The 27,953-nt window shown below is 47.8% G+C and overlaps 1 protein-coding gene across 1 annotated transcript in view; it reads right to left on the bottom strand.

Moving 5' to 3' along the window:
• Positions 1-4,527: 4,527 nt before the first annotated feature.
• LOC136461155 (LRR receptor-like serine/threonine-protein kinase RGI3) overlaps positions 4,528-27,953 on the bottom strand; it is a gene marked incomplete at its 5' end in the record, with an annotated part of 143,524 nt that continues 120,098 nt past the window's right edge. The window contains 2 exons of the mRNA XM_066460574.1: positions 4,528-5,698; positions 10,714-10,961. Of these exons, the coding sequence (XP_066316671.1) occupies positions 4,528-5,698; positions 10,714-10,961 (1,419 nt within the window). The remainder of the gene's footprint in view (positions 5,699-10,713; positions 10,962-27,953) is intronic.

Here is a 27,953-nt window from a genome sequence, read left to right as displayed (position 1 = left end):
TTCGGCCGCCAAGCCGTCGCTTGCCCTTCACCCTTGCTTAGTACCTCGAAGCCTTTCCTTGCTATCTTCACCATCTCAAGCCATCAAGTCACATCTTGTGTTGAATCATCCATTCATATGTATTGTTATCTTTCTCATTTTAATTTAGCAAGCTTCAAATATGAGACCATTCCATATGCAATCCCTTATGTCTCATTAACTAATAATCATGAGCTTGCTTTCACATAGTACATGGAAATCCCACAAGAAATAAGCCTTCACATGAATTCCATTTGCATTGTTGTCTTGTGCTTGAACTAGATTGTTTATACAACAACACGTCATTTTGGCTTTCATTAAGTACCTGTGAGATAACCTATTACCTGTTCACACTTAGCAAACGGGTTAGTCCTTTAATCACTTTGTCATTCAATCATCCAAAACCCACTAAAGGGCTAGATGCACTTTCAACGACCCTGTTTTCGCCAAAACTCCTCCCGATACATTTTTTGCATCTAACAAAACGGATGTAATTTAACAAACAAAAATTAAAACATCACAAATAAATGTCATTGAGAATCATAACTACAATACAACCAATTTCGTTTTAAGAAACGAAAGCAATTAACATTAAATCCTAAACATAGAGTTTCTCATTTGATGCACAACAATAAACCCATAACATAACGACACGCGCTGCGGTTACATAGGTTTGCTAGCTTTTTCACGCATTGGTATCATCCTACAGTTGTATAATACAAATGTTGAGGGATAGAATGAAACCCTAAGTAATGACGATTCTTAGGTTGAAAAATCCGACTAGTATATACCGAATCGATGCGAGAAAAATTAAAAGGGGAGTGAGGATACCTTGCTCTCGAAGATCTACGGTTCAAATGAAAGTTTTCGATGTCCAATATATCGATTCATGAGGTAGGGCGAAGTGGGAAGAGAAAAAACTCGAGAGTGAGGAGAAAGAAGAGGAAGAAGGCTCGGACAGAAAGGTTGGGGCCGGGGTTAAAACACGAGCTCAGCGCCAGTCACCCTGGCACCGAGCTTGGCGCCAGGGTGAGTGACGTCGAGCTACATGCCATGTCAACGCCACGTTGGCTTTGAGCTCAAGAGCATGGCGCCAGGGACGCTGGCGTCGAGACGTGTTAGTTAAGGATCTAGATTTTAAAATCTTTTCTCAAGAGATAAATTTGTGAAAAAAATTTAAGAAAAAAAGCTAAAAATAAAAAATTCGGCCCGTGTGTGCGCTGTGCGTCGGCTTTCCTCACGCGGGCACGCGGCACAAGCCTCCGCTCCGACGTCCGATCCGGCCTAGCAGCCAGCTATTCCCAGCTACCAAAATGTCCCGGCTAAAGATGGCAACGAGGCCCCGATACCCGATACCCGATGGGTATTTGATCCATTAGGGGACGGGGATGTGATCATATCTTTACCCGCGGGCATCTAAATGGGAAAGAATCCATACCCGACGGGTATAGCGGGTATGGGAACGTTCCCTGTTTACCCGTCCCCGTTACCCGTTGGGGAACCCGACTATTTAAGCTGTCATGCGAGTATTAGGCCCAAAGAAACTCAACATAGATATTTTGATCCAAATCTGAACAGCCATATATATAGTTTGTGTGTTCTAGGAACCCTCGTTCATTTTTTCCTCACCATCTCCGCCAGCAGCACAAGTACGCCTGTCTCACGAGCGCTCGTGCCTCTCGCTTCCTCAGTTCGGTCTCTCTACCACCTTTGCTCGTCCTCCTCGCAACCTCGCTCCTTCTCCTCGGCATCTCCGAGACTCTGACACTTATACCCGGGTGAAGAAGAAACGTCTCCGATTGCAAAGCTACGACCCCAAGTGTCCTTGTTTATCGGGTATGCAGTACCCGTCGGGTATCTGTTACCCGACCGATACCCGACGGGTATGGGAATGGGCAAGAATCTATATCCGAGACAGTTAATGGGGATGGAGACGGGATAAATTCTCCATAGCGGGAAAGAGAACGTTACGACAATACCCGACAGGTATATCCCAGTTGCCATCCTTAGTCCCGGCCCTGCGCTGCATGTGGGAACGTCATGCTGCGACCCACCTGTTTTTGTACCGTAACCGTAGCCAGCCCTGGATTTGGCGCGGCCGACGGCGACGCGCAGCGGATGCGCCACGAGCAGCGGAGCCGCGGCGCGCGGGCGAGGGAGACAGCGACAGCGACAGCGACAGCGACACGCGTACGATGTTTGTTGTTGCCCACGCCACGCACCGCACGTCCGCACCTGGCCGTCCTCGGCTCCTCGTCCTACCTTCCGCGCCGCTTCACTCGGCCAACGCCCCGACGGAAAGAGAGAGGGAAAAACACGCTATGGACTTAATTGCAGGGCCGTGGTGGGCGGCTCAGGCCTCGGGCTCTGCTGCCTGTGCTGGTGTGTGCTTTGCTTGCTGGCCAGTGTGCAGCCACTTGTGTGCTGTGGTCTCTTCTTCCTTTCCTAGTCACCGTGTGTGATGGCGAGAGGCGGAATGCAGGGCAGCGGGACGTGTGTACCAGTACCACGGCTGTGGGATGCCAGAGCTAGTACGAAAATTGATCACAAGGCAGTGGGCGAAACTGAGAGCGATCGACCATTTGTCGTTATTACTAGTACAAGTTAATTTATTATAAGCTGCGCGGTTGGTGACTGATCATACGCATGGATTCTTTTTTATTCTTTTGGAGAGAGAGAAAAAAAGATCAAGATAAGCTTGCTTTGGAGTAGGATGCCTTGGAAGTCGGGACAGCATGAACGCATCACGAAAGGTGTATTTGTCCTAGAGCTTTATGTTCGTCACAGACAAGCGTGCGTACGACAAACTAGTGGTGCTGTTGGGGTGTAAGCTTCAGCGGAAGCGAGGACCGTAAACTCCTGTTACGGAGCGGTAAATGAAGCTGAGTAGGAAGGAGTTTTCTCACAGCTCACACAGTTTGATGCTTCAATACCCCATAGGACACTCAAAGTTCACTTTTCTTAAGGCAAGGTTCGTAAATTGTTTTGTAGAAGAAGAGGACTCAGCGAGATGTTCCGTACAATAATCGGAGACCCGTTAGGATCAGAATCAGAATTCAGGAGCGCCTATATGTCGTAGACGAGACTAGAAACACTGCAGGTACCAACTACGCTTAGCAAACAGGCCTGAACTTAGCAAAGTCTAAATAGACGCTGGGCCATATATAGAATAATAGGCCTAATAACCATTGGGCCTGTGGCCTGTTCACAATTTCCTCACGAGATAGGAGCCCAGATTCAAGCGTCGCAAATCCAATGACGCGAATTGCCAGTTGGCTACAGTTACTCGTTAGTCGTGGCGACGATGGACCATCGCTGACCAACTCTGCCCCTGCAATGGTCACCCACCGGCCACCGCTTCTTCCATGATCCTTCTCGCCCTCTTCTATGCTCGCCGTTTCCTTCGAATCCTTCGCAAGTGACCGCGATAATCGCTGTTCCACTCTTGGGGATGACCAAACGAAAGAGCTGGACCCGACGATGAGACTTCTGATGAGCGGAAGACGGCCATCCAAACGACGAGAGCGTGCGGGAGAGGCAGGAGCGCGATGCCGTGGAGCGCGGCGGCGCCGATCAACGTGGGCTGAGAGCCTGAGACCTGACACCTGAGTGAGATCGTGGGAGTATAGTGGACCTGTTTGGAGCGAGATAGGAACCGGAGAAGCGTGGAAACGTTCCGATTGCCGCCTGTTTAGCAGCACTGAAAAATACTGTTCTGGCGGACTGTTGGGAGAGAAAAATACTGTTCTGGCAGGACGTGAACAGTGATTTCGTGAGAGAAAAAACAAGCCAGCCGGCTGGCTTTAAGCCAGCCGAACACCACCTAGAATATTTATTATGTTTCTTAGAAAGAGAACTTTCTTGTTTTTTCTCTGATTAAGTTCACTTTTGGCCCCTCAACTATTGGGTTCGTCTAATTTTGATCCTCAACTATAAAACCGTTTAATGCTAGTACCCCAACTGTCAAAACCGTTCACTTTTAGCACATGTGCGCGCATGAGGCTGTTTTGTCCAACATGTAGCGGTTTTGACCATCTCAATGACATGCGGGGCTCACGCGTCATCGACTCAACCATCCTTATGGCCACTCCCCCGATGCCTTCTCTCTCTACGCGCGGCAGGGCGGGCGCTAGTTCCTCGCGCGGTGGGTGTGCAGCACCCCGGCGAGCACGGCGGCAGAGGGAGCTCTTCCCGCTGGCCCCGCCGTGCGAGCTCACTGCAGTTGGGAGGAGGAACTGCCATGCGAGCGCAGCCTTCAGCTGCGCTGGGAGGAGGAACTGCCGAGCACGGCGAGCACAGCAGCACGACACCTCGACGAGCTCGGCAGCACGGCTTCATCTTCGGCAGCGAGCAGCTGGACGGTGCCTGAACGCCCACGGCGGCTTGTGACCCTGCCGTGGCGGTGCTGGACGACAGGGACGTGCTCTTGCCCGAGCTTATCGGCGGCGAGCAGCTGTCTCCGTACGCCGGTGTGCTCCAGCGCTGGTCGCCGATAGCCACGTGCACGAGCTATGCGCGGACGGAAGATGACGGAGCTGGCCATGGCGGTGCTGGCATCTGTCGGAGCTGTGCGCGTGCGTGGACGGGCGTGCGGCGGTTTCCTGCCCCGGCGAGCTGCAAGGTGGTGGCGCAGCGGCCGGAGTTCTGCGCGAGACCACCGTGCGTGTGCCGGAGGTGTGCCTCCCGGGCGCCGACATCGCAGCCGCCATCCCCGGCGCAGGGCGTGTCCGAGACGGCCTCGCCAGACGCAGACGCGCAGCAGCAGCACCTCCTGCTGCGCCAGCTCGTCATTGAGCTCCCGTCGACGCGGGCCGGGGACGAGCGCTGTGTGATTGTCTCCGATGGCCCTTCCCGGCGACCCTCCCCACGCCGTCTCCGGCGACCCACCTCGTGCTCGCGCTCGCTCTGTTCTTTTACCTCGTGCTCGCGTGCGGGCGAATTCGTGGCGGTGCCCGTAGCAGCAGCGGACGGCGGACCACGCCACCTCGGCGCCGGACGGCATGGAATCGAGATGGACCGAGCCGGAGCCAATCCTCGGCCCCGCCGTGCCCGCTGCAGCAGCTTGGTCAAGTTCTGGAGCCCGAACAGCGCCTTGGGGATGGGGCCGGTGAGGTTGTTGGACGACAGGTCAACCGCCTGCAGGTTCGGGGCCTCGGCGAGGCTCACCGGCACGCCGCCAGTGAGCCGGTTCTTCCACGCGTAGAACAGGGTGAGGTTGTGCAATCTCAGGAAGTCGATGCTGATCTCCCCGGACAGCAAGTTGTTGTCGACCTCGATGTCCGTCAGCGACGTGCAGTTGGAGAGCTCCGGCAGAATGGTGCCGGTCAGCTGGTTCGTGCTCAGCTGCAGCTGCTGGAGATTCGGTAGCCCGCCCAGACTCGCCGGAATGCTCCCGGTCGGCAAATTCAGCGATAGGTCAATGAGCATGAGCTCCTTGCACTGTCCGAGTTCCGGGGGAATTGCGCGGACGAGCTGGTTCTGCCACAGAAGCAGCGTCTGGAGCTTCTTGAGCTGGCCGAGCTGCGACGGTATTGGCCCGGAGAGAGAATTCTGGTACAGGTACAGGCTGGTGAGCTCGGTGCAGTTGCTGATGGACTCAGGGATCCGGCCGGAGAGCAGAGTGGTGTAGATGGCAATGGTCTGGATCTTCTTGAGCTGCCCGATCGTCTCCGGGAGGCTCCTGAGACGCCAGTCTCCGCGAGCCCGAGCATGGTGAGGTTACTGTTAGAATTGATCTCATCCGTCTTGACCCAACGGTCGAGACGGACCCCTTGACCGCGTCGTGATCGGGGACGTCCAGCCATCTCGTGGCTAGTGGGCCCCCGTCGCACAGTGCCTGTAAAGAGGAGGTGGGGCAAACGGCACACGGTACGAGGTTCGCCGCCACCACATCCCACTGTCCTAACCCTAATCTGATCCAGAGGGTGGCACTGCCAGCGGCGGGAAGCACCACTGCCTCCACCACCACCACCGGTCTTCACACCTACACCAAACGTCGCTGCCTAGCGCAGATCTTCATCGACGAACCAGTGAAGGCAGGGAGCTCCTCCAACAGTCAGATGCTCCTACATCTCTCTCTCTCTCTGTCTCCTACCCCGAAGCAAACTCATGATTCAACAAGAAAGAACTAACCCACTGGATCCACACCTAGACGATCCAAAGTATATATAACAATGGTATCAGAGAAGGTTCTCTAGTATGTGGATCTGGATCGGGGCAAAGAAAAGAAGAAAGAAAAAGAAACGAACTTCGGTTCGGAGAAAATGAAACCCTAAAGAAATTGGACGGTCCGGGGAAGTTTTCCCCACCGCCATCATTACCGCCTCACGCGGGATGGAGCACCCGCCGCCGGTTTGCTGACGCGCGGGAAGAGATGAGCTAGATCCGATTTGGATCAAAAGAAAAGGAATACAAAGGGTCCATCGAACCCTAAACCCTAATCGGGTAAAGAAAAGGGGAAAGAAGGGGTCTCGATTTCGAAAAGTACTCGAACCCTAACCCGTCGGGGAAGAAGAACAGTGCCCATCCCGAAACCCTAACCCTAATTTTTACCCCATCCCCAAATCGGGTAAATCCCAGAAGAAAGAATGGGGACAAAGAGGAGGAAGGGACTTACCTGAGCTTCTTTCCCGCTGTCGCAACCGCCACCGCGCGGGGAAGTGGAACACCGCCGACCGTCGCGGCCACGCCTCGGGCTCAGCGGTAAAGGGCACCACCACCAGACCACTCGACGGCGGCGCGTCCACCTCGCGGTGGGCGCGCGCACCGGCGAGGGGACTGGCAGCGGCGCTGCCACCGACTCCTCCTCCGATCGGCCATTGGGCCACTGCTGCTCCTCTGAGTGCGGCACGAGAGAGAAAGGAGGAGGGAAAGAAAATAGACGGGGGAGCCGCTGCTGGGATCACTCCGGGCGGCGTCTTCCTCACCGGCGAGGATGGCAGCCCCGACCGGCACCGACGGCAACCACGGCTGCCGCGGCTGTCGCGCGAGGCGTGCGAGAGAGAAGGGGAACGGAGGAAATGGTGTTTAGGGTTTCAGGGGTGCGGCGGCAGGGACGTTTTGGTTCGCCCGACTCGGCCGGATGGCCGTTGGATTTGATCCGACGGCGATGAGTCACTGGGCCAAATGAGGCCCAGGCGGGGCGCGCAGCCACGGCGCTTTGCTGGCCCAGGCCCACGTTGCGGCCTGGGTGGCAGCGCGCGCGCTCGAGGAAACAAGGCCGGACCGGTTTTTGCTGCTGGGCCGGGAAGACAGTGAACAAATGAGTCTATTTCTCTTTCCTTTTCCAGTAAAATGTTATTTCCTAGAAAATGATTAATGGCTCAAGAAAAAAAAATAGAAAAGAGAATTTTTCCTGTGGATAAAATTCAAGAAAAGTAAGTCGGGTCGTATCTCCGGTTGGGCCGAATGCACAGTGGTGATTGAGAATTATTTTATTATTTTCAGAAGCAAATTTCGATGATTTCATTCAAAGAGTGATTTAAAATCTCTGATAATTATTGCACCAACGTGTTAGAATTTTCAGAGAGTAGAAAAGTACAGAAAAATGCTTCTGAAAAGTAGAAAAGAAATTTTGTCAATTTTCGCTGCAATGAAGTTGATTGTCTTCTAATTAAATTCGAACCAACGGGAGAATTTAATTTTGAGGAGCAGTTCTATGTTTTCAAGATTATTGAATTTCTATACGTTAATTCCATTTCTGCCCAACGGTGATGTGGAATTAATGTAGAAGAATGATGTTTTATTCTATTTCTGCCCAACGGTGATATAGAATAGAACATAAAGTTTTCAAAGTTTAATGAGCATTATTGTTGAATATTTTTCAGACAAAAGACATACATGCTTTCATTCTTGAAGGCAGAAAGAGAAATGAGCTGGGTACTTGTGACTCAGATGATGAAATGCCTAAGGGCAAGTTATGTATGAAAGAATGCCATTGGTTAAGGGACTGTGCTCTCTTTAAAGAATGAGTTCAAAAGAAAAGAATTCTAGGATATTGATCCAAGAAAAAGATAGATCAATGAGAGTCTTCATTGAGAAATGTCTTTTATGTACTCTCTGTGGAGAAGAATTTATTTTCAGTTTCACTTATGAGAGTTGTAAAAGTCATATACATGTTTAATTTGACTAACATTGGATTAAACATGTGTGTTAAAAGAATATTCGGATTTATTTCTGAATTTGATGATTGAACACGAGCCAATCCTGGCAATTATGTCCGTTCAAAGGAATATCCTGCATGGCGGGAAAAGTTTGAGAAAATACCCGCATGACAGGGTAAAGTTGGCATAGTACATATGTTAACCAATCCTGCATGGCGGGAGAGTTTGGCATAGTACTTATCCCACATGGCGGGAGGAGGATGTGATGATTCATATGCTCTAAAGAAATATCCCGCACATGGAGAGAAGTTTGGGATAGCTCTTATGCTTTTCTAGTATTTACCGTACACTCTGATTGTGTCATGGTCATAAGTACTCAATGAGTTTGAGAACAAAAGAAAGTTGCATGTGAACCAAGAGATAAGAATGATATGCAAGTGTGACTTGCAGAAGTATTGATAATAATAGACTATGTTGAGTTTTGAAGTGTAATGAGGAAAATGTACTCCCATACGAATTTTGTTTGCATGATGTAATCATGTGGATGAAGTAAGTAATCAAAGTTTCCTCATTCACAAGAGTTCTGAATGTTTTGAAATTGTGGTAGAAAAGTTCATACCACATTTCGAGGGGGAGAAATGTAAGATTAAGAAAGATACTTCCCCATACTTCAGATAATGCAATGCATACTATGCATTGAAGGTAAAAGTGATCTATAAAAGATGAATGTGATCGTTGAGGGAGTAAGACGGTCATAATAACGATACCCCTAAAGTAAAGAAATAGCTAAATTCCTGGACTTTTTATAGTTCCGATGGGAAGATAGCATAGTCGGCTAGTATTCATACTGGACGAGTTCAGAGTCATCAAGGCGGTGCTAAACGCGCCGTATGAGTTTTTTGATAGATTAAACCCAAAATAAGAAATTTGAAGATACACCATATTTACAGAAGATGGAGTAATCTGGGGGAGCATGGTATGTAGATACCTAAAGCTTGAATAGAAGTGGGATTACATATCCACTACAGTGTTTAGAGCAACAAATTGCTTAATACATGTTGATGTTGTATGACATATACAACACCTGATGTTAGCTCTTAAAGAAGATGAATAAGTAAACAAGGATCTTATGATACGGGAGGCTATAGAACATTTGCCTTTTGGCAATAAAGAGCAACAATAGCCCCATACGAAAGAAGTGCCACGAGGCCCCAGAAGGTCTCAAAGAATAAGAAAGAAATTCAAATGGAGGATAATTCCACCTCATTTGAAAAGCCATGAGAGGGCGTTCACTCATCTAAATGGCAAGAAGTTAAGGAAGATGAAATACCAACGATGTTTGGGACTAAGAAGAAATTCCCAATGGAGCCAAAACAGTAGGCTGTAATGGGTCTACAAGACAAAGATGACTCCAAAGGGAATATAGAAAGATATCAAAAGGGAATATTGAAAGCTATAAAGCGCCACTTATGGTGAAATGATTTACACAAAGAGAATGAATAGATTATAATGAGCATGCAATGATTCTTTTAGAATCATAATGGTATTAGTGGCACATTACGATTTATAGTTACATCAAAAGGATGTAAAGACACATTCCTCAACGGGGACTTGTATGGAAAAGTTTACATGGCATAACTCAAAAGGTTTTGTTGTAGAAGAAAAAGAACGTAAAGGGATGTTGCCTAAAGAAATCCATTTATGGATTAAAGCAAACTTCAAGATAGTGGTTCTTGAAGTTTGACAGTACAATAAGAAAGTTTGGGTTTTAAAGAGAATGTAGAGGACAATTGTATTTATGCAAAGTTTAAACATGGGTTTATGGTATAGCCTATGTTTTCCGGACAATAAAGGGCCCAAAGTTAAAGAATCTGTTTCAGAAGAGAGATGTGTATTGTAGCTGTTAAGTCTATCGGCGATTGACCGTGACGATGAAGCATGCTCTATACACTAATCTGTGATGGAACAAATAAAAGCGAAAGGGATTAAAGTCAAAGTTTAAGGTTAAAGTATGAGTTGAGATCAAGGGGGAGAATGTTAGAATTGATCTCATCCGTCTTGACCCAACGGTCGAGACGGACCCCTTGACCACGTCCTGATCGGGGACGTCCAGCCATCTCGTGGCTAGTGGGCCCCCGTCGCACAGTGCCTATAAAGAGGAGGTGGGGCAAATGGCACACGGTACGAGGTTCGCCGCCACCACATCCCACTGTCCTAACCCTAATCCGATCCAGAGGGTGGCACTGCCAGCGGCGGGAAGCACCACTGCCTCCACCACCACCACCGGTCTTCACACCTACACCAAACGTCGCTGCCTAGCGCAGATCTTCATCGACGAACCAGTGAAGGCAGGGAGCTCCTCCGACGGTCAGATGCTCCTACATCTCTCTCTCTCTGTCTCCTACCCCGAAGCAAACTCATGATTCAACAGGAAAGAACTAACCCACTGGATCCACACCTAGACGATCCAAAGTATATATAACAGTTACTGCATCCGCCTATCTCCGGCGGCAACGGACCCTTCATCCCCTGGTTCGCGCCGGCGCGGAGCACCTGCAGCTTCTTCTGGTTGCCGATGCTAGCCGGGATCGGCCCACTGAGCTCGTTGTCGTAGAGCGTCAGATACGCCAGGCTTGTGAGGTTGCCGATGTCGTCCGGGATGGCTCCGCGCAGGGAGTTGGAGTTGAGCGCGAGCGACTCGAGCTTGGAGAGCCGGCACAGCTCGGCAGGGATCGCGCCGGTGAGCTGGTTCTTGCTAAGGTCGAGGGTGGTCAGCTCGCCGTACCCGCCCATCTCCTTTGGTATAGCACGGGTGAGGTTCGTGCCAGAGAGCTCCAGCGTCTTGAGCGACGCTGCAAACGGCTGCAGGTTGCCCGGGAGCGGACCCTGGAGGTCGACCGAGGTGATGCTCAGTCCGACAACGTCGCCGCGCGCAGAGAGAGGAGGCGTCGGGGGAGTGGGCATGAGGATGGTTGAGTCGATGACGCGTGGGTCCCACATGTCATTGAGTTGGTCAAAACCGTTACCCGTTGGATAAAACAGCCTCACCGCATATATGTGCTAAAAGTGAACGGTTTGGACAGTTGTGGTACTAGCATTAGACGTGTTTGTAGTTGAGGGTCAAAATTAGACGAACTCAATACCTGAGAGACCAAAAGTGAACTTAATCCTTTTTCTTTTGATTGAAGTATAAATAAATTTTGTAGGATTGGAGCACCGGGACTTTTTTTTCTCCTTCTCCTTCTCCTTCCGAGACATACGAACTGACGAAAAAAAGATAAAAAGGTCCTTTAAACCCTCCCCGACTTTCTGGATCATTCAATTTTTGTCCTTTATCTACAAAATTGGATTTTTGTTTGTTTTTGCACCATGAACTGTTTACACGATTATTTTGTCTGGCAAGGCACTACGCTAGCCGTTTACGTTGTGGCACCAGATTGTTTTGTCTAACAAGGCACCATGTTAACCATCTACATTGTGCCATGTGGAGGTAAATTGAACTACGCTGATAGTTCAGGTGGTAAGTCAGAATACAAATATATTTTTTTCTAAAAAAACGTCAAAATATTTTTCCTAAAAAAATTATGTAATTGAGAAAACTGAACCATGGTTTAATTTGTACAAAATCATTGAAATTTTCTTTTAGCTTAGTAAAATATGAGACCAGATTTATATTTTTTTTCTAACATCCTAATGATGGGTACTTAGGATTGTTTGAATCTTCTAGGGGCTCCTTTTGATGTTTATTTGCTAGCAAATGCTCTTATTACCTCTTACAATTAGTCTCTGTTAACACAAATTTTGTAAAGGTTCAGATGACCTTTACGTGTTGCACTATGGCCCATAATTCATTTGTCGGCGAAAAAAAAAACTGACACGAAGTCACTGGGCTTCTATGTAGTTTAGATAATCAACATCTATTCATTAAGCCTACATTAGCAAATAAACATAAAAAATAGCCCACAAAGATTCAAATAATTTTAATTTTAATCTAGGCACTATATGATAGATCACGATTTTAGGAAAAAATAAGAAACAAGTTTCATGATTTTCTAAGCGGAAACAAATTTGATATGAATTTTTATTAGATTAAACCAAACTTTAAAATTTTTAGTTGCATAAATTTTCTATGTAAAATATTTAGATAATTTCTTAAAAACTAATTAGTCCGATATCTCTATGAGCTATTTCAATTTACCCTATGATGGAACCACCATCCAAACTGCTCTAGGTGCGAAAAAACAAATGGTTTTAAAAGTTAACAAGTTTGAAGGGAGATAGGGGGTTTAAATTTGGATTCTTGGGTTCCACATATGAGCGACGTAAATCAGCAGTCTGTTCGCTTGCTCGTATCTAGCTTATAAGCCATGGCTTATCAACCAACGAACAATATTTTTCTCTCACACCAAACCAGTCAACAGTACTTTCAGTCATGACTTAAAGCCAAACCAGCTCAAACGAACAGAGCGCAGAATATCGTGAAAGTTGAGGGAAATAAAAGATATTTTCAGAAAATAAAACAACCATGGGGTTAAATTAGTCTTGTTCTCTCCCTCTTCCTTCTCCTTCTTTCCGACACAGACAAGCTTCTCTTTCTCTTATACATTTTTTTATTTTTTTTATTTTATACAGTTATTTATAATAAAAAAAACGTCCAGCTCTCGTCCACGTAAGAACTAAACCCCACCTCCAAACTTTAAATTTCGTCGCCCGATTGCCCTCCCTCCCTCGATACGGGGCCCACCCGGTGGCTTCCGCACGCGCCAGAAGAACGAAGCCCGGCCGCGCCCGTCCTCGACGCACCGCCATCGCCCTCGCCGTCTGCCGGACGCCGCTGGACGCCACGTCGCCTCCCCGACTTCCTCCGCGTCCTTCCCGCCCTCCCACTCACGCTACGCGCCGCCGCCTCGACGCCACCGGACGCGCCGCCGCTTCCACGACCTGCCCCGCTGACGCCGCTGGACGCACCGCCGCCGGACGCGCCACCGCCTCCACGCCGCCGGAAACATCGCTGCCTCCACGACCTGCCTTGCTGACGCCGCCGGACCGACCCTTCCACGTCAACCTAGGCGCTCAGGTCTCCGCCGTGCCTGCATTCCTGTGTGCTTTGATCTGCTTTGCTGGCTATTTTTATTCGGATCTGATCCAATTACAAGTGTATACATGTATTATGTTTACTAACTTTGATCCCTTTCAAATATCATTATCAGTACTACATGTGCACAAGCACAACCAATGTCCTTCAATGCCTGCGGTTCTGTGTGCTTTGATTTGCTTTGCTCTGAAATTTATAGCCCTTGTGCTCCTCATCCTCCCCACCTTGGTGGCATTTGGATAGGCAGTGTGAATGGAACCATTTTGGACATGGAAATGGGCCCAAATCTGTGAATGGAGTGTTGATGAAGGGCGATGATCTTCAACCTTTTCTGAATTGCATCCCTCTCCCCTCCTGAAACCTAATTACCGGAGGTGTGGGGCTGTGGCCAGTGGGCAGGGCTCTCGCTCAGTTGACGGCTACGTACCACGACGGGGCAACAGGCAAAGGGCCGTAGAGACTTTTTTCTGTGATAGTGATTTGGCATCCTAATCAGCGATCATCAATACATAACTAAATTAATATATGTGCTGATGACAATTTTGATAGCTAAATATTGAAACTAATCTTTACTTTGTGCTACGTACATATCATTCTGTTTTTAATTGAGCTGGAATTTCTTCTGTTGATTTGTAGTGTGGCATTAGTTAATGGGATTGTACTGCTAACTTAATTCTGTTCGGGTGAAGAGGGGATACTAACTGTTCTTCCCAATCCAGTCAGCCCTGAAATCCAAGAAGAGGGGGCGCGTACTGACTAATTTACAGAGGGGAATTTCAACCTGCATGTCATTGTTTTTTTTTTGCAAGTTTATGTTGGTCCATTGGCATTTGGTTAGCCAGGATGAAAAAAATCTTATACTAACGAGCCTAATTTTTTCAAAGTAGGGGGGATAATCACAGCACTCCCAAATTCAAACCAGAATTGGACGGGCCTGTCTTCCTGAAATCTGCAGGGATTCCAGCTAATAATTTTAGAAGTATTTTCTAGAGGGGAATTGGGGTTAAAACCCGCAAGTACTAACAATGACATGCTTATTGCTATGGACTGTAAGTTTGTAACTGCATGTTGCAAGTACGGGTGCTCCTTTGCACATTGCTGAGAATAAAAAATAGCTCATACTCCTATTCTACAAGAAGAAAACAAATTTTTGCTTTTGTCAATCAGATATTTTGAGTTCAGTAGCTGCATCTCTACTATTTAATATTTGTAGTACAGATGGATGAATACTTGATGATGTCACCACAAAATATGATTAGAATGTGCTCCTTTGTATACCTGTGGTAAAATTTCATGATACTCTGGAATATGATAAGTTCAGAGGCACACATGTGTTAAATGGTTTTGTCAAGGACAACATATGAAATCTGATCTCTGACAGTTTGAAACATATGAGAAGCATCTTTTTTGCTCGTAGTTGCCTCTAAAAGATAAGAATTTCCATCCATTAGTTAAACACCAAACATCCGTTTCATTGCACAGGTTCATATTATTTTCTCAAATATTGCACAGGTTCATATTCCAGTGGCGATGATACTAGTTGCATGCAGCGTCAAACTGCAGTGAGATATTTCTTTCCCCCTTGCTCCAAATTATTGCTTGGGTATGAGAATAAGTCACTTGAGAAAAAAAGTTCCTGAATGCATCAGTGACTGAGTTTTTGCTTGATGGCAGAGATAGAATAGAACACGTGTGTTGGTCCTGAATTGGCATTAAGCTCATATGGGTGTGGTCTGTTGTTCTCTATGTCAGCTGGTCTAATAACAGAAATGCCTAATAAATCAGTCTGTAGGTACAAAGTAACCAGAAACGGCCAAATACCTTACTGAATAAATAAGATGCCAGCAGGAAGCCGTTAGCTGGCCGCACAGTAGGAACGAGGTCTCCGGCCTCTGTCTGTACACTTTCAAGGCCAACCAATTTCATTGCCTCTGTTATTTTAGTTTGCCCATGCATCTTCGTTTTGTTCAGGCTTCCCATCTAAATATTCAGTTTAAACTTTCAACAATGGCATCATTGGACATGAACTGGAGGATCAGTTATGCATGTGCTGCATATTTACAAAATATATTATGTAATTTAAACAATGGCATTGGTACTGAATTAACACTTTGACTGCTTGGTGCTCATATCGTATTAAAGTCCAAATCAGAGAGATATTAATCCGATCGAGAAAATATCCATTCAGAAAAGTAACTGTGTAAACGCCTAGGGTGGTACTGGCCGGCCAGAACATTGTCAGCAGTTTACTTGTAAGTGCGCAAGTTGTTGCCAAGCTGAAATTTAATTTCAGAAGGGCATGTTACAACACATACTTAGTTAGCAATTTATCCACTTTGTCTTTGGATAGCAACTAAAAATAAATGGCTAATGGCTTTGCTATTCAGGTCAGGCAACTCCTGTCGCCACAGGCAACATTGGGCATCCACAGTGATCAATCTCGCCACAGGGATCTTTTAGTGAACAATCTCGCCAATGTCCAGGTATTGACTACCCTCTATATTCACGGTGAAAGGTGTACTTATCTGAACATGTTCTGTACTTATCTGAACATTTTTGTGGCTGTAAGAAAAGAAACAAAATTGTTCACATAATTACAGACATGATCTAACGATGAAATGCTTTATGAGTACTACAACCAATTAAAGGAATTCATATAAACCATTTATACCTGTTGTGGAGAAACAAACATGTTTTTAACTAGGATTATGCTGGTGCATTACAACGGGAATCAAAATTTACTTTTGCTATATTCTTTCCGAGTGAATTTCTTGGGCTACCACCCAAATTTCTGGAGATTGGAATATGCCTTGAGGTGTGTGTTCATTTACTGGATAACTATTAATGGTTGATTGGGATTCGTTTGGGCCGTTTTTGAGCTAAAGTCGACTGGTCGATTATGTATTTCACGGTGCCACCCAGGATTTTCAAACTTAACAGTACCTGTGCAGCTGAGTCACTCATTTGTTCGCTTTAATTTTTTTAGTTTGGTGTCAAATCATTTGATTTCACTGCTATCATGCTATTGGTGTATCTGCAGTAAGTCAACAACAATACACAAATAAATGCATGGAGACTGGAGAGAGAGCTTAACTTATGTGGGTAGCTGTTGGTGCTACATGAGAAAATAAAATAATGCTCTGTCATGATAATACAAACATTTTACCAATCTAACTGATAATTGGCTGAATTATTTCTGCAAATTGAATTTAACACCAGTCATTCAAAAGTACAATTGTTATTCCAGTCTGCATTCTATCACATAGTTTTAAATCTATTTTTATTGATAAAATCAGAGTAGCGATAATCGTACAGAACTATTTATAAAACCAGGGAGAACTACTGATAACCAGGGAGCAGTTGTATTTGGTTAACCTGATTATAGCCAGCAAACACACCACTAATCCTCCATTTGATGGTTTAATTAATTCTTCCATACTTGCATTTACTAAGAAAAAAATCATAGTTCTAGGTGTACCTTTCTGCAGTGATTTCCACTTTTCTTAATGAAATGACACGCAGCTCTCCTACGTCATTGGAGAAAAAAAAGTGATTTCCACTTTTAGTTGAGGGAAACTGCCTTGTGCTGGAGTTGTAGTTTGTTTTGGACGGTAGCACTATGCACACTATGCTGGAGTTGTGGTAGTTTGTCTTGGACGGTAGCACTATGCACCATAACCTGTTTTTTCCTTAGTTGAGTACAAATCTGTAGCAAGCTGAATTTTCGTCATTGCATCCTGGGTGGTCAGTCGAGTATGATGAAGGCCTCCGTAACTTTATAGAATTTGCCTCCGTAAATATATGTGCCTGCTGTGGTGGAAAACAGGAAAAGTAACTAAACATTGTTCTTCTTGGTGTTTGTTTAGTGGATAGTGTAAACAATGTTCTCTTGATGCTCTGTGATGCTCACATTTAACAGATAAGGGTTATGTGGGGATGAACTCTTATCCTAATGTTCTATGAAGTGTGCTTATTACATAGTATATTCAAATGTGCTTATTACCTGAAGATCTTAGCTCTCAGTTATACTTCTAAAGCTCTCCTATACAGTACTAATACTCTGGGACATGTTTATTTGGTTTCAAATGTGTTTCTTCACTAATAGACCCATGGAAATTGTCCTCAGTTCTGCAGGGGCATGATGAGTTCCTACATCCAGTGTTGAAATCGTTCGACACCTACCCAAGCTTCCATTGATCCAGGTGAGTCCTGCTGCCGTAACCCTTTGGTTGATAGTCAATCACATTTATGTCTGGACCTAAAATTGCTTACTCTTTACAGAAAACAGTTCAGAAATTTGTTCTTCACCGTTTGCAAACTTACAGTCATCTAATAACTGAGCACACAGGAATACACTTCGACAAATTGTTCTTAAACATGATTCCCACTTGAGTAAATTTCATCAGCGGCCCTTAAATTTGTCTCACGTTCTCACTTAGGTCCCAGTATTCTCAAAATGTAAACTCTAAACTTGCTAATTGTATCACATATTCACATGAGGTCCAAATCTTCTGAATTTGTGTTAAACCATCCACGTGTCGTGCTCATTGACCACACGTGGATGATTTAACACAAATTCTGAAGGTTTAGACCCCATGTGGTTCAATTAGAAAGTTTAGAGTGCTAAAAATACATTTTGACAATACTGGAACCTAAGTGAGAACACGGATCAATTTAAGGACCACCGATGAAATTTACTCTTTAATTTTGCAGGGGATTGAAATGTTTGTAATTGGTGCAAATGCTGGCCATAGAGCATTTCATAAGCTGATGATAAGGAGACATAACCGAATTTCAAATATTTGCACGACAAAAGTGGCTGGTGCGCCAGTGTTACCACCCCTACTCCCACCCAAGCAGGCTGCACCAGAGAAGCAGCGGACTTATCACATTGTCAAAATTATTGGGAAGCTTGGACGCCAAGTCTCCTTTTTCAAGAAAATGATATGTACCTCATTGGATTCAAACCTTTCCACCAAGACAACAATATTAATGATGCAACACCTTGGTTCAGGTTAGAGGGTGAGCCTTTCCCCTCTTTCTTGAATTCAATTGAGATTGCATACAAATCAAGCTACACGAACATGTGAGTTATAACTTACCTACTAGTTTGCAGATTAGTTCACTTTTCATCAAACACAGACTATAATATGCTGCTTCTTCCTTTGATTTGTTGTGACGACATTGAGATTGGCTATAATTGTCTTGATGACATATATGAGGTTTTATCCAAGTACAATGTGGAAAATGCAATGCAGTGCACTAATGAGAGGCGCAAGGTCCTGAGGTGTGCTTGCTTTATGTTGAGTGAGGCGCAGAGACTGGGAGAAGTGCAGGTGTTGATAAAGGAACTGCTGTCCACACGCAGAAGAATATGCATTCCACATTTGGTTAAAAAGATACGCTCATGGCGACTTTTGAGCTCACATACCCTTCAGCATGTATGCAGCAATGATACTGCTTTGAAAGAGGTTGAGTATCTGGTTCCAGGATTATACAATCCCCAAAAGAAAACATATGAGATGTGGAAGTTGGTGGGAAGGAAAAAAGAACAAGAATCTGAAGAATGCAGATTTGGAAGGAGAATTGGGAAAGAACTGTTGATCTTATGCTTTGAACCTCACTATGCCATCGGAGCCATTATGAAGCAAAAGGCTGCAGCAGGAAAGGTGAAGCCTAAGCATCTTAAGGTAACATCACTTGCAATATTCCACAATTAATCATTATGGGTGCTCCATGTTCTCCGCTTATATTTTGCAACTGAAATTTGTATGCAGGAGAAATCAAAACACAGAGTGCTGAAAGATTCTTGCGCTCCAGTCCCACCACTGCCTCTTAAGGACAAGGCTTCAGTAGAACAATTTCTGATCTCAGTGTAAGCGATAGGCAGAGAGAAATTGGACAACTCAAGTTGTATTGCTCAGAGGCTTACGCCTATATACATGTACATCACGGTAGTGTAACTGCCTAGCTAGCTACAATCAAGGAGAGCCATGGAATGTGGTGATCATGGTCGCTAACACCCCCCCCTCAGTGTGGGCGTCGTTGCCGGCGACGCACAGACTGTTTCGGAACTCCTTGAAGCTCGCCGTCGGTAGACCCTTAGTCATCACATCTGCGAACTGTTGCGTCATGGGTACATGTAGAACCTTGCATTGGTCAACAACGATTTTCTCCCGCACGAAGTGGACATCAAGCTCTATGTGCTTCGTTCATTTGTGATGCACTGGATTAGAGCTCATGTAGCAAGCGGAGACATTGTCGCAGAACACGACTGTTGCCTTGTTCAGGGGACAGTCGAGCTCGCTGAGCAGTTGTCTGATCCAGGTGCATTCGGCCACAACATTGGCAACCCCTCGGTATTCGTCTTCGGCGCTTGAGCGGGAAACTGTTGTTTGCCGTTTAGAGGACCACGAAATTAACGAGTCCCCCATGAACACACAGTAGCCGGAGGTGGAACGCCGTGTGTCGGGGCACCCTGCCCAATCCACGTCTGAGTATGCGACGAGGTCGGACTGGGAAGATCGTCGGAGATGAAGTCCAAGCTCCGTAGTGCCGCGGATGTATCGGAGAATCCACTTGACAAGACCTTGATGCTCCGTTGTGGGAGCATGCATGTGTAGACACGCTTGCTGGACGGCGTATTGAAGGTCCGGCCTCGTCATGGTCAAGTACTGGAGCGCGCCGACGAGACTCCGGTAGTCCGAAGCGTCCGCGGTGGACAAGGGAGTCCCGGTGGTGGTGGAGAGCTTCCCAGACGTGTCAACTGGCGTGTCGCTGGGCCGGCAGTCGGCCATCCCGGTGCGATCGAGCAAGTCGATGGCGTACTATTGTTGTTGAAGCAGGAAGCCGTCTGGGCACCGTTGCACTTGAATGCCGAGGAAGAAGTGCACCGGCCCCATGTCCTTGAGTTTGAACTCAGCGTTGATGGTGCGGATGACTCGGCGGAGGATGTCGGTGGAGGAGCCCGTGAGGACGATGTCGTCAACGTAGAGGAGCAAGTAGATGGACTCATTGCCTTGGCGAAGAACAAAGAGTGAGCTGTCGGAGCGCGTGGGCTTGAACCCCATGGAGCCGAGGAAGGTAGCCAGGCGCATGTACCATGCCCTGGGCGCCTGTTTGAGACCATAGAGGCTTTTGGAGAGACGACACACCAGATCAGGGCTGGTGGTGAACCCGGCCGGCTGTTGTGCATAGACTTCTTCGTCGAGAACGCCATGAAGGAAAGCGTTGTTGACGTCGAGTTGGTGCACCGGCCAGTCACGCTGGGCGGCGAGATGGAGTACCGTCCGCACGGTTGCCGGTTTGATAACGGGACAGTACGTCTCGCCATAGTCGACGCCCGCGCGTTGAGTGAAGCCGCGGACCACCCAATGGGCCTTGTATCGATCGAAGCTCCCGTCTTCCTTGAATTTGTGACGGAAGATCCATTTGCCGCTGACCACGTGCGCTCCAGGTGGACGGGGGATGAGTTCCCAGGTGTTGTTGGCGTTCAAGGCGTCGAACTCTGACTGCGTCGCCTTGGTCCAGTTGGGGTCTTTGAGCGCCTGGTGGACTGTTCGAGGGATCGGGGAGATGGTCGTCGTTGTTGCTGTGGCAGCGTAGCGTGGGTTCGGCTTGAAGGTCCCCACACGAGCCCTAGTCACCATGGGGTGTGGCGCAGGGGCGTCGGCTGTCCTGGACGATGAGGGCGGTGAGGACAGGCCGGGCGCTGACAGAGGCGATGGTGACCGCGATCCGGACGTGGATGCAGTCGGCCCGTTGATGGGCGCCGCGGATGGTGACGTCGTGATGGAGAAGGGCGTCGTCCGCGGCGAAGAAGTGCCAGTTGCTGTTGCCGGTGTTGGAGACCACGGTGTCGAGGGGGGAGATGGAGTCCGTGACGAGTCGTTGTTCGCACGTGGGACCAAGCATGCCGAGGTCGTTGGAGGAGGCGGCACATCCGTGTCCGTGGTGCTGAGATCCGGTCTCCATGGATTGTACGCGCGGTCGTTCGGTGAGGTAGCGGATGGCCCCGATCAGAATGGGAAGACACCTTCATCGAAGTAGACGTGACGTGAGGTGATTACCTTCCGTGTCGACAGGTTGTAGCACCGGTAGCCGCGATGATCCTGCGAGTAACCAATAAACACACAAGCCACAGATCGTGGGGAGAGTTTGTTTGGGCAGGTGGCGGCCGTGCTGGGGTAACAAAGACACCCGAACACGCGTAGGGATGTGTAGTCGGGATCGGTTTTGTATAAGAGAGAATAGGGGGTGGATAGAGATCGTGGCTTGCACGGTTTGCGATTGTGTAGGTAAGTGGATGTGTGCAAGGCCTCGACCCAGAATGCTGGAGGGAGCGCGGCGTGCAGGAGCAGTGCGCGAACGCCGTCGTTCAGGGTGCGCAGAACGCATTCCGCTTTCCCATTCTGTTGGGATGTGTAGGGGCATGAAAGCCGAAGTAAGATGCCATGCTCATTGTAGAACTGACGAAGTGTAGAGTTATCAAACTCGCGCCCGTTGTCAGTTTGGAAGGCACGAATTGTGCTCCCAAATTGCGTGTGGGCAAACGCATGGAACGCCATGATGTGCTTGGCAACCTCGGACTTGTGCCGCAAGGGAAAGGTCTAGACGAAATGGGTAAAATCATCAAGAAGAACAAGATAGTACTGAAGACCAGTGAAACTTGCAACCGGGGATGTCCAGACATCACAATGAATCAATTCAGACGGTGCAATTGTTCTATGTTGTGAAGCAGAAAATGGAAGACGAACGTGTTTGCCAACGCGGCAAGCATGGCAAGTATCAGTAAGATCTTTATTACAAGAGAAGTCATAAGACTGAAGAAGACGACGGAAGGACTCGGTCCCGGGGTGGCCAAGTCGCTGGTGCCATAGATCGGCGGACTGGGCGGTGAGGCAGTGAGTGGAGCTGGAAGCCATCGGTTACAGTGGATAGAGGTCCCCCTTGCTGTCACTGCGGAGTATCACCTCCCTGGTATGACGGTCCTTGATAGAGAAACCACAAGCGTCAAATTCAACAGTGATAGGATTATCGCGCGTGAGTGCACGAACTGAAACTAGATTCTTGATTAGAGAAGGAGATACAAGAACATTGTTTAGGGAAAGAGAATGTGAGAGGGTGGGTATAGAGGAGAAACCAGTGTGGGTAATGGGAAGGGAAGTTCCATTGCCAACAATGATCTGTGTGGAAGAAGAGTTGGGAGAGAGAGAGGAGATGTTACCGAAGCCTTGAGACATGTGAGAGGAGGCGCTGGTGTCAAAGAACCACTCGCCGGACTGAGGCTGATTCAATGACATGCTGTTCAGGGTGGCGAGGATCTGGGGATCCATCGAAGATGAGGCGCCGGCGACGTGGGCTTGGGGCGCTGGAGCAGAAGGACGCGCACCGAGCACGCCAGCCGTGGTCGCGGGTGCGTGTGGTGCCTAGAACGGCCACGTGTGAACCATCCCCGTCCACGGATTCGTCGAGGGCCAGAAGCCCGGCGGTGGAGCCGGTGCGGAGGGAGCGCCTTTCTTCTTTTTCTTCTTCGCGCCGTGGGCGTTCGTGGAGGATCGGCCACCGGTGTTGGATGTCGGCGGTGCAGACAGTGGAGCCGGCGGGCGTCCGGGTGCACTTGGTTGAGCGGGCGTGCCCGGAGCGGCGTGGGTGACGGACGCGGCCGCGGCCTAGAGAATGGCGGGCGCGGTCGCCGTGGGAGTTGCAGCAGATGTGCCAGCGTGTGTCGACTGGGCAACCAATGCCGCCACGGCTTGCATCTTCTCGGACTCGGCAATGCGCTGTTCTTCAAGCTGCAGCATGGATCGGGTCTTGAGGAACGACGACAGACGGCGGCGGAGGGTGATGTGCGGGATGGCGTGATGAAGACGAGGGTTGAGGCCGTGGACGATGTTGTAGATGAGATCCTTGTTGTTGACCGGAGCGCCGAGGCCGGCAAGCCAATCCGCCATGACCTTCATGCGAGAGCAGTAGTCAAGAACGGATAGGTCACCTTGGTAGAAGTTGTGGAATTCGGCACCGAGGTAGACGGCTCGCGTGTCCTTGTTGTCGTGGAAGAGATTGCGGACGGCGTGCCAGAGGGAGTACGCGGTGTCGGTGTCCTCCGACACCATGGAGAGGAGCTCGGGCGAGATCCGGTTGTAGAACCAGGAAACGATGGTGCAATCGTTCTGGACCCAGTAGTTGTCGCCCTTCGCCCGGGAACCGTCGATGTGATCGCGGAGGCCATACTGGCCGAAGATGGCGGAGAAGGATCGAGCCCAGGCGACGTAGTTCGACTCGTTGAAGTCGAGGACGATCGGCACGCGGTTGAGGATGTTGATCCCGTGGACAACCGACGGAGCGGCCGGTTCGGTCTGGACGCGGAGCGTGTGAGGGAGCTGAGACTCGACGTCGGAGTTGTCGTCGGAGGCCAGAGAGGAGGACGAGGAGCTCATGGCGGCGCCAGGGGATGAAGGAGGAGGAGCAGCGGAAGTTTAGGATCGTAGATCGTCGGATACCATGTAAGCGATAGGCAGAGAGAAATTGGACAACTCAAGTTGTATTGCTCAGAGGCTTACGCCTATATACATGTACATCACGGTAGTGTAACTGCCTAGCTAGCTACAATCAAGGAGAGCCATGGAACGTGGTGATCATGGTCGCTAACACTTAGCAGAAGTGAAGCTTAAGCATCTTAAGGTAATATCACTTGCAATATTCCACAATTACATTATGGGTGCTTGATGTTCTCCACTTATATTTTTCAACTGAAATTTGTATGCAGGAGAAATCAAGTCACAGAGTGCTGAAAGATTCTTGCGCTCCAGTCCCACCCCTGCCTACGAAGGACAAGGCTTCAGCAGAAATTGTTCTGATCCCAGAAGAACGGCTTAACCAGAAGGTCCATGGCACAACCGGACATGCACAAATTATACCCAAAGACACTCTGAAGCATAGTCAACCCTCAGCCTCCTGTGACCATGCTCCTCCAGCTCCTCCTTCTGACAAGGTTGTGGTGGGGAACGGAGGCATTTCCCTATACGAGTCTCATCTTGACACTCTTCGTGGCCCGTGGTGGCTGACTGATGCAGTGATCGGATCCACCTTTGCCAAGCTCTCCTCCAGCATTACCAACATTGAAGATGTGCTATTGCTGCCTCCTAGCATAACAGGGATGATGAACGCCGGCTCTCCCTATGTCGCGCAACTGGAGAACAGTCTCAGGCTTAGGTCACGCTCTCTGGTGCTAATGGTAGTGACTGACAGTGAGGATGCCAGAATCGCAGACAGCGGAAGTCACTGGAGTCTCTTAGTGCTAGATAATAACAGGAACCGCTTTGTTCATCGTGATAGTATGGGGTTGCTAATTTGGAGGCTGCTGAACATCTTGCAAACATGATCCGAGAGGGGCTCCCTGATGTACAAGATGCGCAGTTGATCAATGCTGCCACACCACAACAGAGGAATTGCCATGACTGTGGCATATATGTCATGGCTGTGGCTGAAGTAATCTGCCGATGGTGGTCAAGGAACAGTGCTGGAGTTCGCGCCACAGATTGGGTTGACATGGTGCTAAGAGAGTGCAAGGACCCTGATAAGGTGGAAGGTATGAGGACGAAACTTCTTAGGCAGATTGAGTCATACAAGACAAAGGTAACATCACTCACAATATTCCACAATTACATTATGGGTGGTTGATGTTCTCCACTTAAATTTTGCAACTGAAATTTGTATGCAGGACAAATCAAATCATAGAGCTGTAGGGTCGGCATCTCTGGGGTAAACCTGCATCACCAAACAACAAGCCTCAAGGTGGATCACTAATCATGTAAGTTGCAGTAGCTCATGTAAGCTGCAGTGGTAAGATCTCGGCAAAGCATGATGAAAATCAGTAGTGAAATTCTCCATCCTCAAACATGATATCCACTAAAAACATAAAAAAACATTAGACGGCATTAGATTTCGGTAATAAGAATAGTGACACTTACAGCTTTTGAAATGTTATACTTAGCACGAAGCGTTTGGCAGCATGAATAATGACACATACATTTTGTGAAGTATTTATCAGAGAGCATGGGGAAAGAAAACAAGATGAACATACACTGAACTTTGAGCTCCTCTTCACTTTGTGCCCTGATTTCCTGAATATATGATATGAAGATGTCAGGGCAGTTGTTGCTGAGGGATAGATTGATGAGCAGAGGGTTGTGTTGCCTGTAGCAGTCGGCTTAGATAACACACATCGCTGCAGCAAGTTATTGTATTAATAATGACATCTTCTCGTCTCCTGAGTCCTGGCTGCATTATTAGGCAATTGTACTTGCTGTTGCACAATTGTTTTGAGCAGTCTTTCATACGAAGAGTATGATGATCAATCTTACCTGATTCCTCAATTTTGGGCCAGCTCATGCTGCATTCCTTTCATATAACACAAAAAGACTTGTTCATTCTACCTTGGCAGCTGGTTGCAGTGGCGGACCCAGCAGGTAGCATGGGTAGGCCCAGGACTACCCACAAATTTGGCCTAAAATTCTATTACTACTTTTCAGAAACTGGTCCACGGTCACTCTCGTCTCAGTCTAGGCCGAAGACACCGCAAATCCACGAGCTCTTCAAAAAAAATAACGCGCCCGAGAGGGATCAAACCAGAGACCTCGTGCCTCGGGCTGCAACACGCTTACTAGTCCAGCTACGAAAGTTTATTGGATAGGCAATACCCGCAACCTTATTTAATAAGGGAAAACAGGAAAAAATACCCCTTAATTAATCACTCCTGGGTATGCTAAATCATATCCTAAACGACTTTCTTTACCAGTATGGAGGGAGTATTTATGTAAGTTTTGAACATTTTAAATGTATTATCATAATTTGGTTAATTTATAGCTATGTTTGCCGAACTTTTTGTTTGGATTTTATAGTATTACACATGAAATTTTTTTACCAGGACTACCCTGGTCTCAGATCCTGGGTCCGCCACTGGCCGGTTGCACTCTTGCCATTAGATGTTCCCACCTCATACAATACAAAAAGCTTGGACATAAAGTATTAAAGTATACTCAGCAAATATAGCAGACTTAATGGTGGCATGATAATATTGTAATTTGGGATTCAAAATTCTGGTCAGCAAAGAGTCATCTATAACTACATTGACTACTAAAAGTCCCCAAACTTTGCTATTATTCATAGACCTGGGAGCCAATCGCCGTTGGATCTCAGCCAAGGGTCCGATGTTATTATTCATAGACTTGGTCTCCTTTGAGTCAAGTAGCTTAAACCGAAGCTATCCAATCCTGTGTAAAACTAGTCCTGCGTCATCTTAAACTGAAGCTATCCAATCCTGTGTAAAACTAGTCCTGCATCATGCATAATTCTGGTGCTTTGAGAGTTTGATCAATTAATTGACATATGAGACTAACTCTATGATGGCCACATTCTTTGAGAACTGTTTGCATATTGTTATTGCCAATCCCTATGCTGCTGTTGATCCAATTCAAGATGATAAAATGTGCATGCTTACTTGCAGGAGGAGAAAAGAAAGGTGATCCAATTTGTATTGGAAGAGGTCCAATCTGGTAATTTGCATTCACTAAGAAGTAGAGGATCTCAAATATCTCTCTTAAAGATGTGATGCCAGTTGACAGCGTGTAAAATGCAAGAATCCTTTGCATTCTCTAGGCTGACAAATATTTATCTCCAAAATGAATATGAAGGATATAATTTTGTACGTTACTGATGAATGCAATCTCAATAACTGTGTTCATGAGTGGTGTTTTGATTTTCTGCGCTAGTGAACCTGAGAGGTGTTTTTGATTTTTTAGTTTCTGGTCTTACAGTAATGGCGAAGCCTTGTTGTTTTGTGTAGTTTGTGGACTTGTGTTCAAACGCTGCTGCCTTGCACAGCATCAGGTTCTTGCTGGTTAAGCTTTGACAATGCATGGAACTCCAGAGTAGCCAGGGAAATACCACGTATTCGTCAGTTCAGTTATCAATTTACTTGTGCTGCTTTAACTGTGTGTGGTTAAAAATGATAAAATATTTGTACATAAATCGTTCAAGGTACTGCAGGAAGGCAACAAGAATCATGACAATCTGTAAAGACAAATATGTGGAAAAATTCTTTCATCCAATCAACATTTGACCTAGGCCGGTTGTTGGCTAGGATCTGGGCATATAGGGCTTGGTTGGTTAGCTTCTAAAATCGGAAATGCTATGACGCGTACGTCCGACGCGCCGGACGCGCGTCCAACTACCATTCACGACTTCACCGACCGCGCCTCATCTTATCCGCTCGCCCGACGCTGCTTCACTTCACCCGCTCCCCCCGCACTCACACTTCACCCACTCCGCCCGCTGCCCCGCGGTCGCTCTCTCCCTCAGTTGCACTCCGCCCGTTCCCCCGCCCTCGCTCTCTCCTGCACTCGCTCTCCGCGCCGCTTTCCTGCCCGCTCTTCGCGCCATCGCCGCGCGAGCTCCCTCCCTCCCTCCGTCCCTCGCCCCTCCGCGACCTCCCTCCCTTCCTCCGCACGTGAGCTCGCTGCGCGCCCGCCCGCCGCGTGCTCCCTTCCTCCCTCCGTCCCTCGCCCTCCATGACCTCCATGCAGCCCCACTCTCCCTGCGACTCGGCTCCCGCACCCCACCGGAGACGAGGACGACAGCGGCGGCTCCAACGAGGTAGGTCGCAGAGGGATCTGGATCTGAGGCCTTGCTCCTCCTCCTCTAGATCTAGATCTGAACCCTCCTCCTCCTTCTCTAGA

The sequence above is a fragment of the Miscanthus floridulus genome, chromosome 6 (genome assembly GCF_019320115.1).
Source record: "Miscanthus floridulus cultivar M001 chromosome 6, ASM1932011v1, whole genome shotgun sequence".
Classification (NCBI taxonomy): domain Eukaryota; kingdom Viridiplantae; phylum Streptophyta; class Magnoliopsida; order Poales; family Poaceae; genus Miscanthus; species Miscanthus floridulus.
Note: the sequence above shows the minus strand (reverse complement) of the source record. Positions and strands in the feature narration are given on the sequence as shown.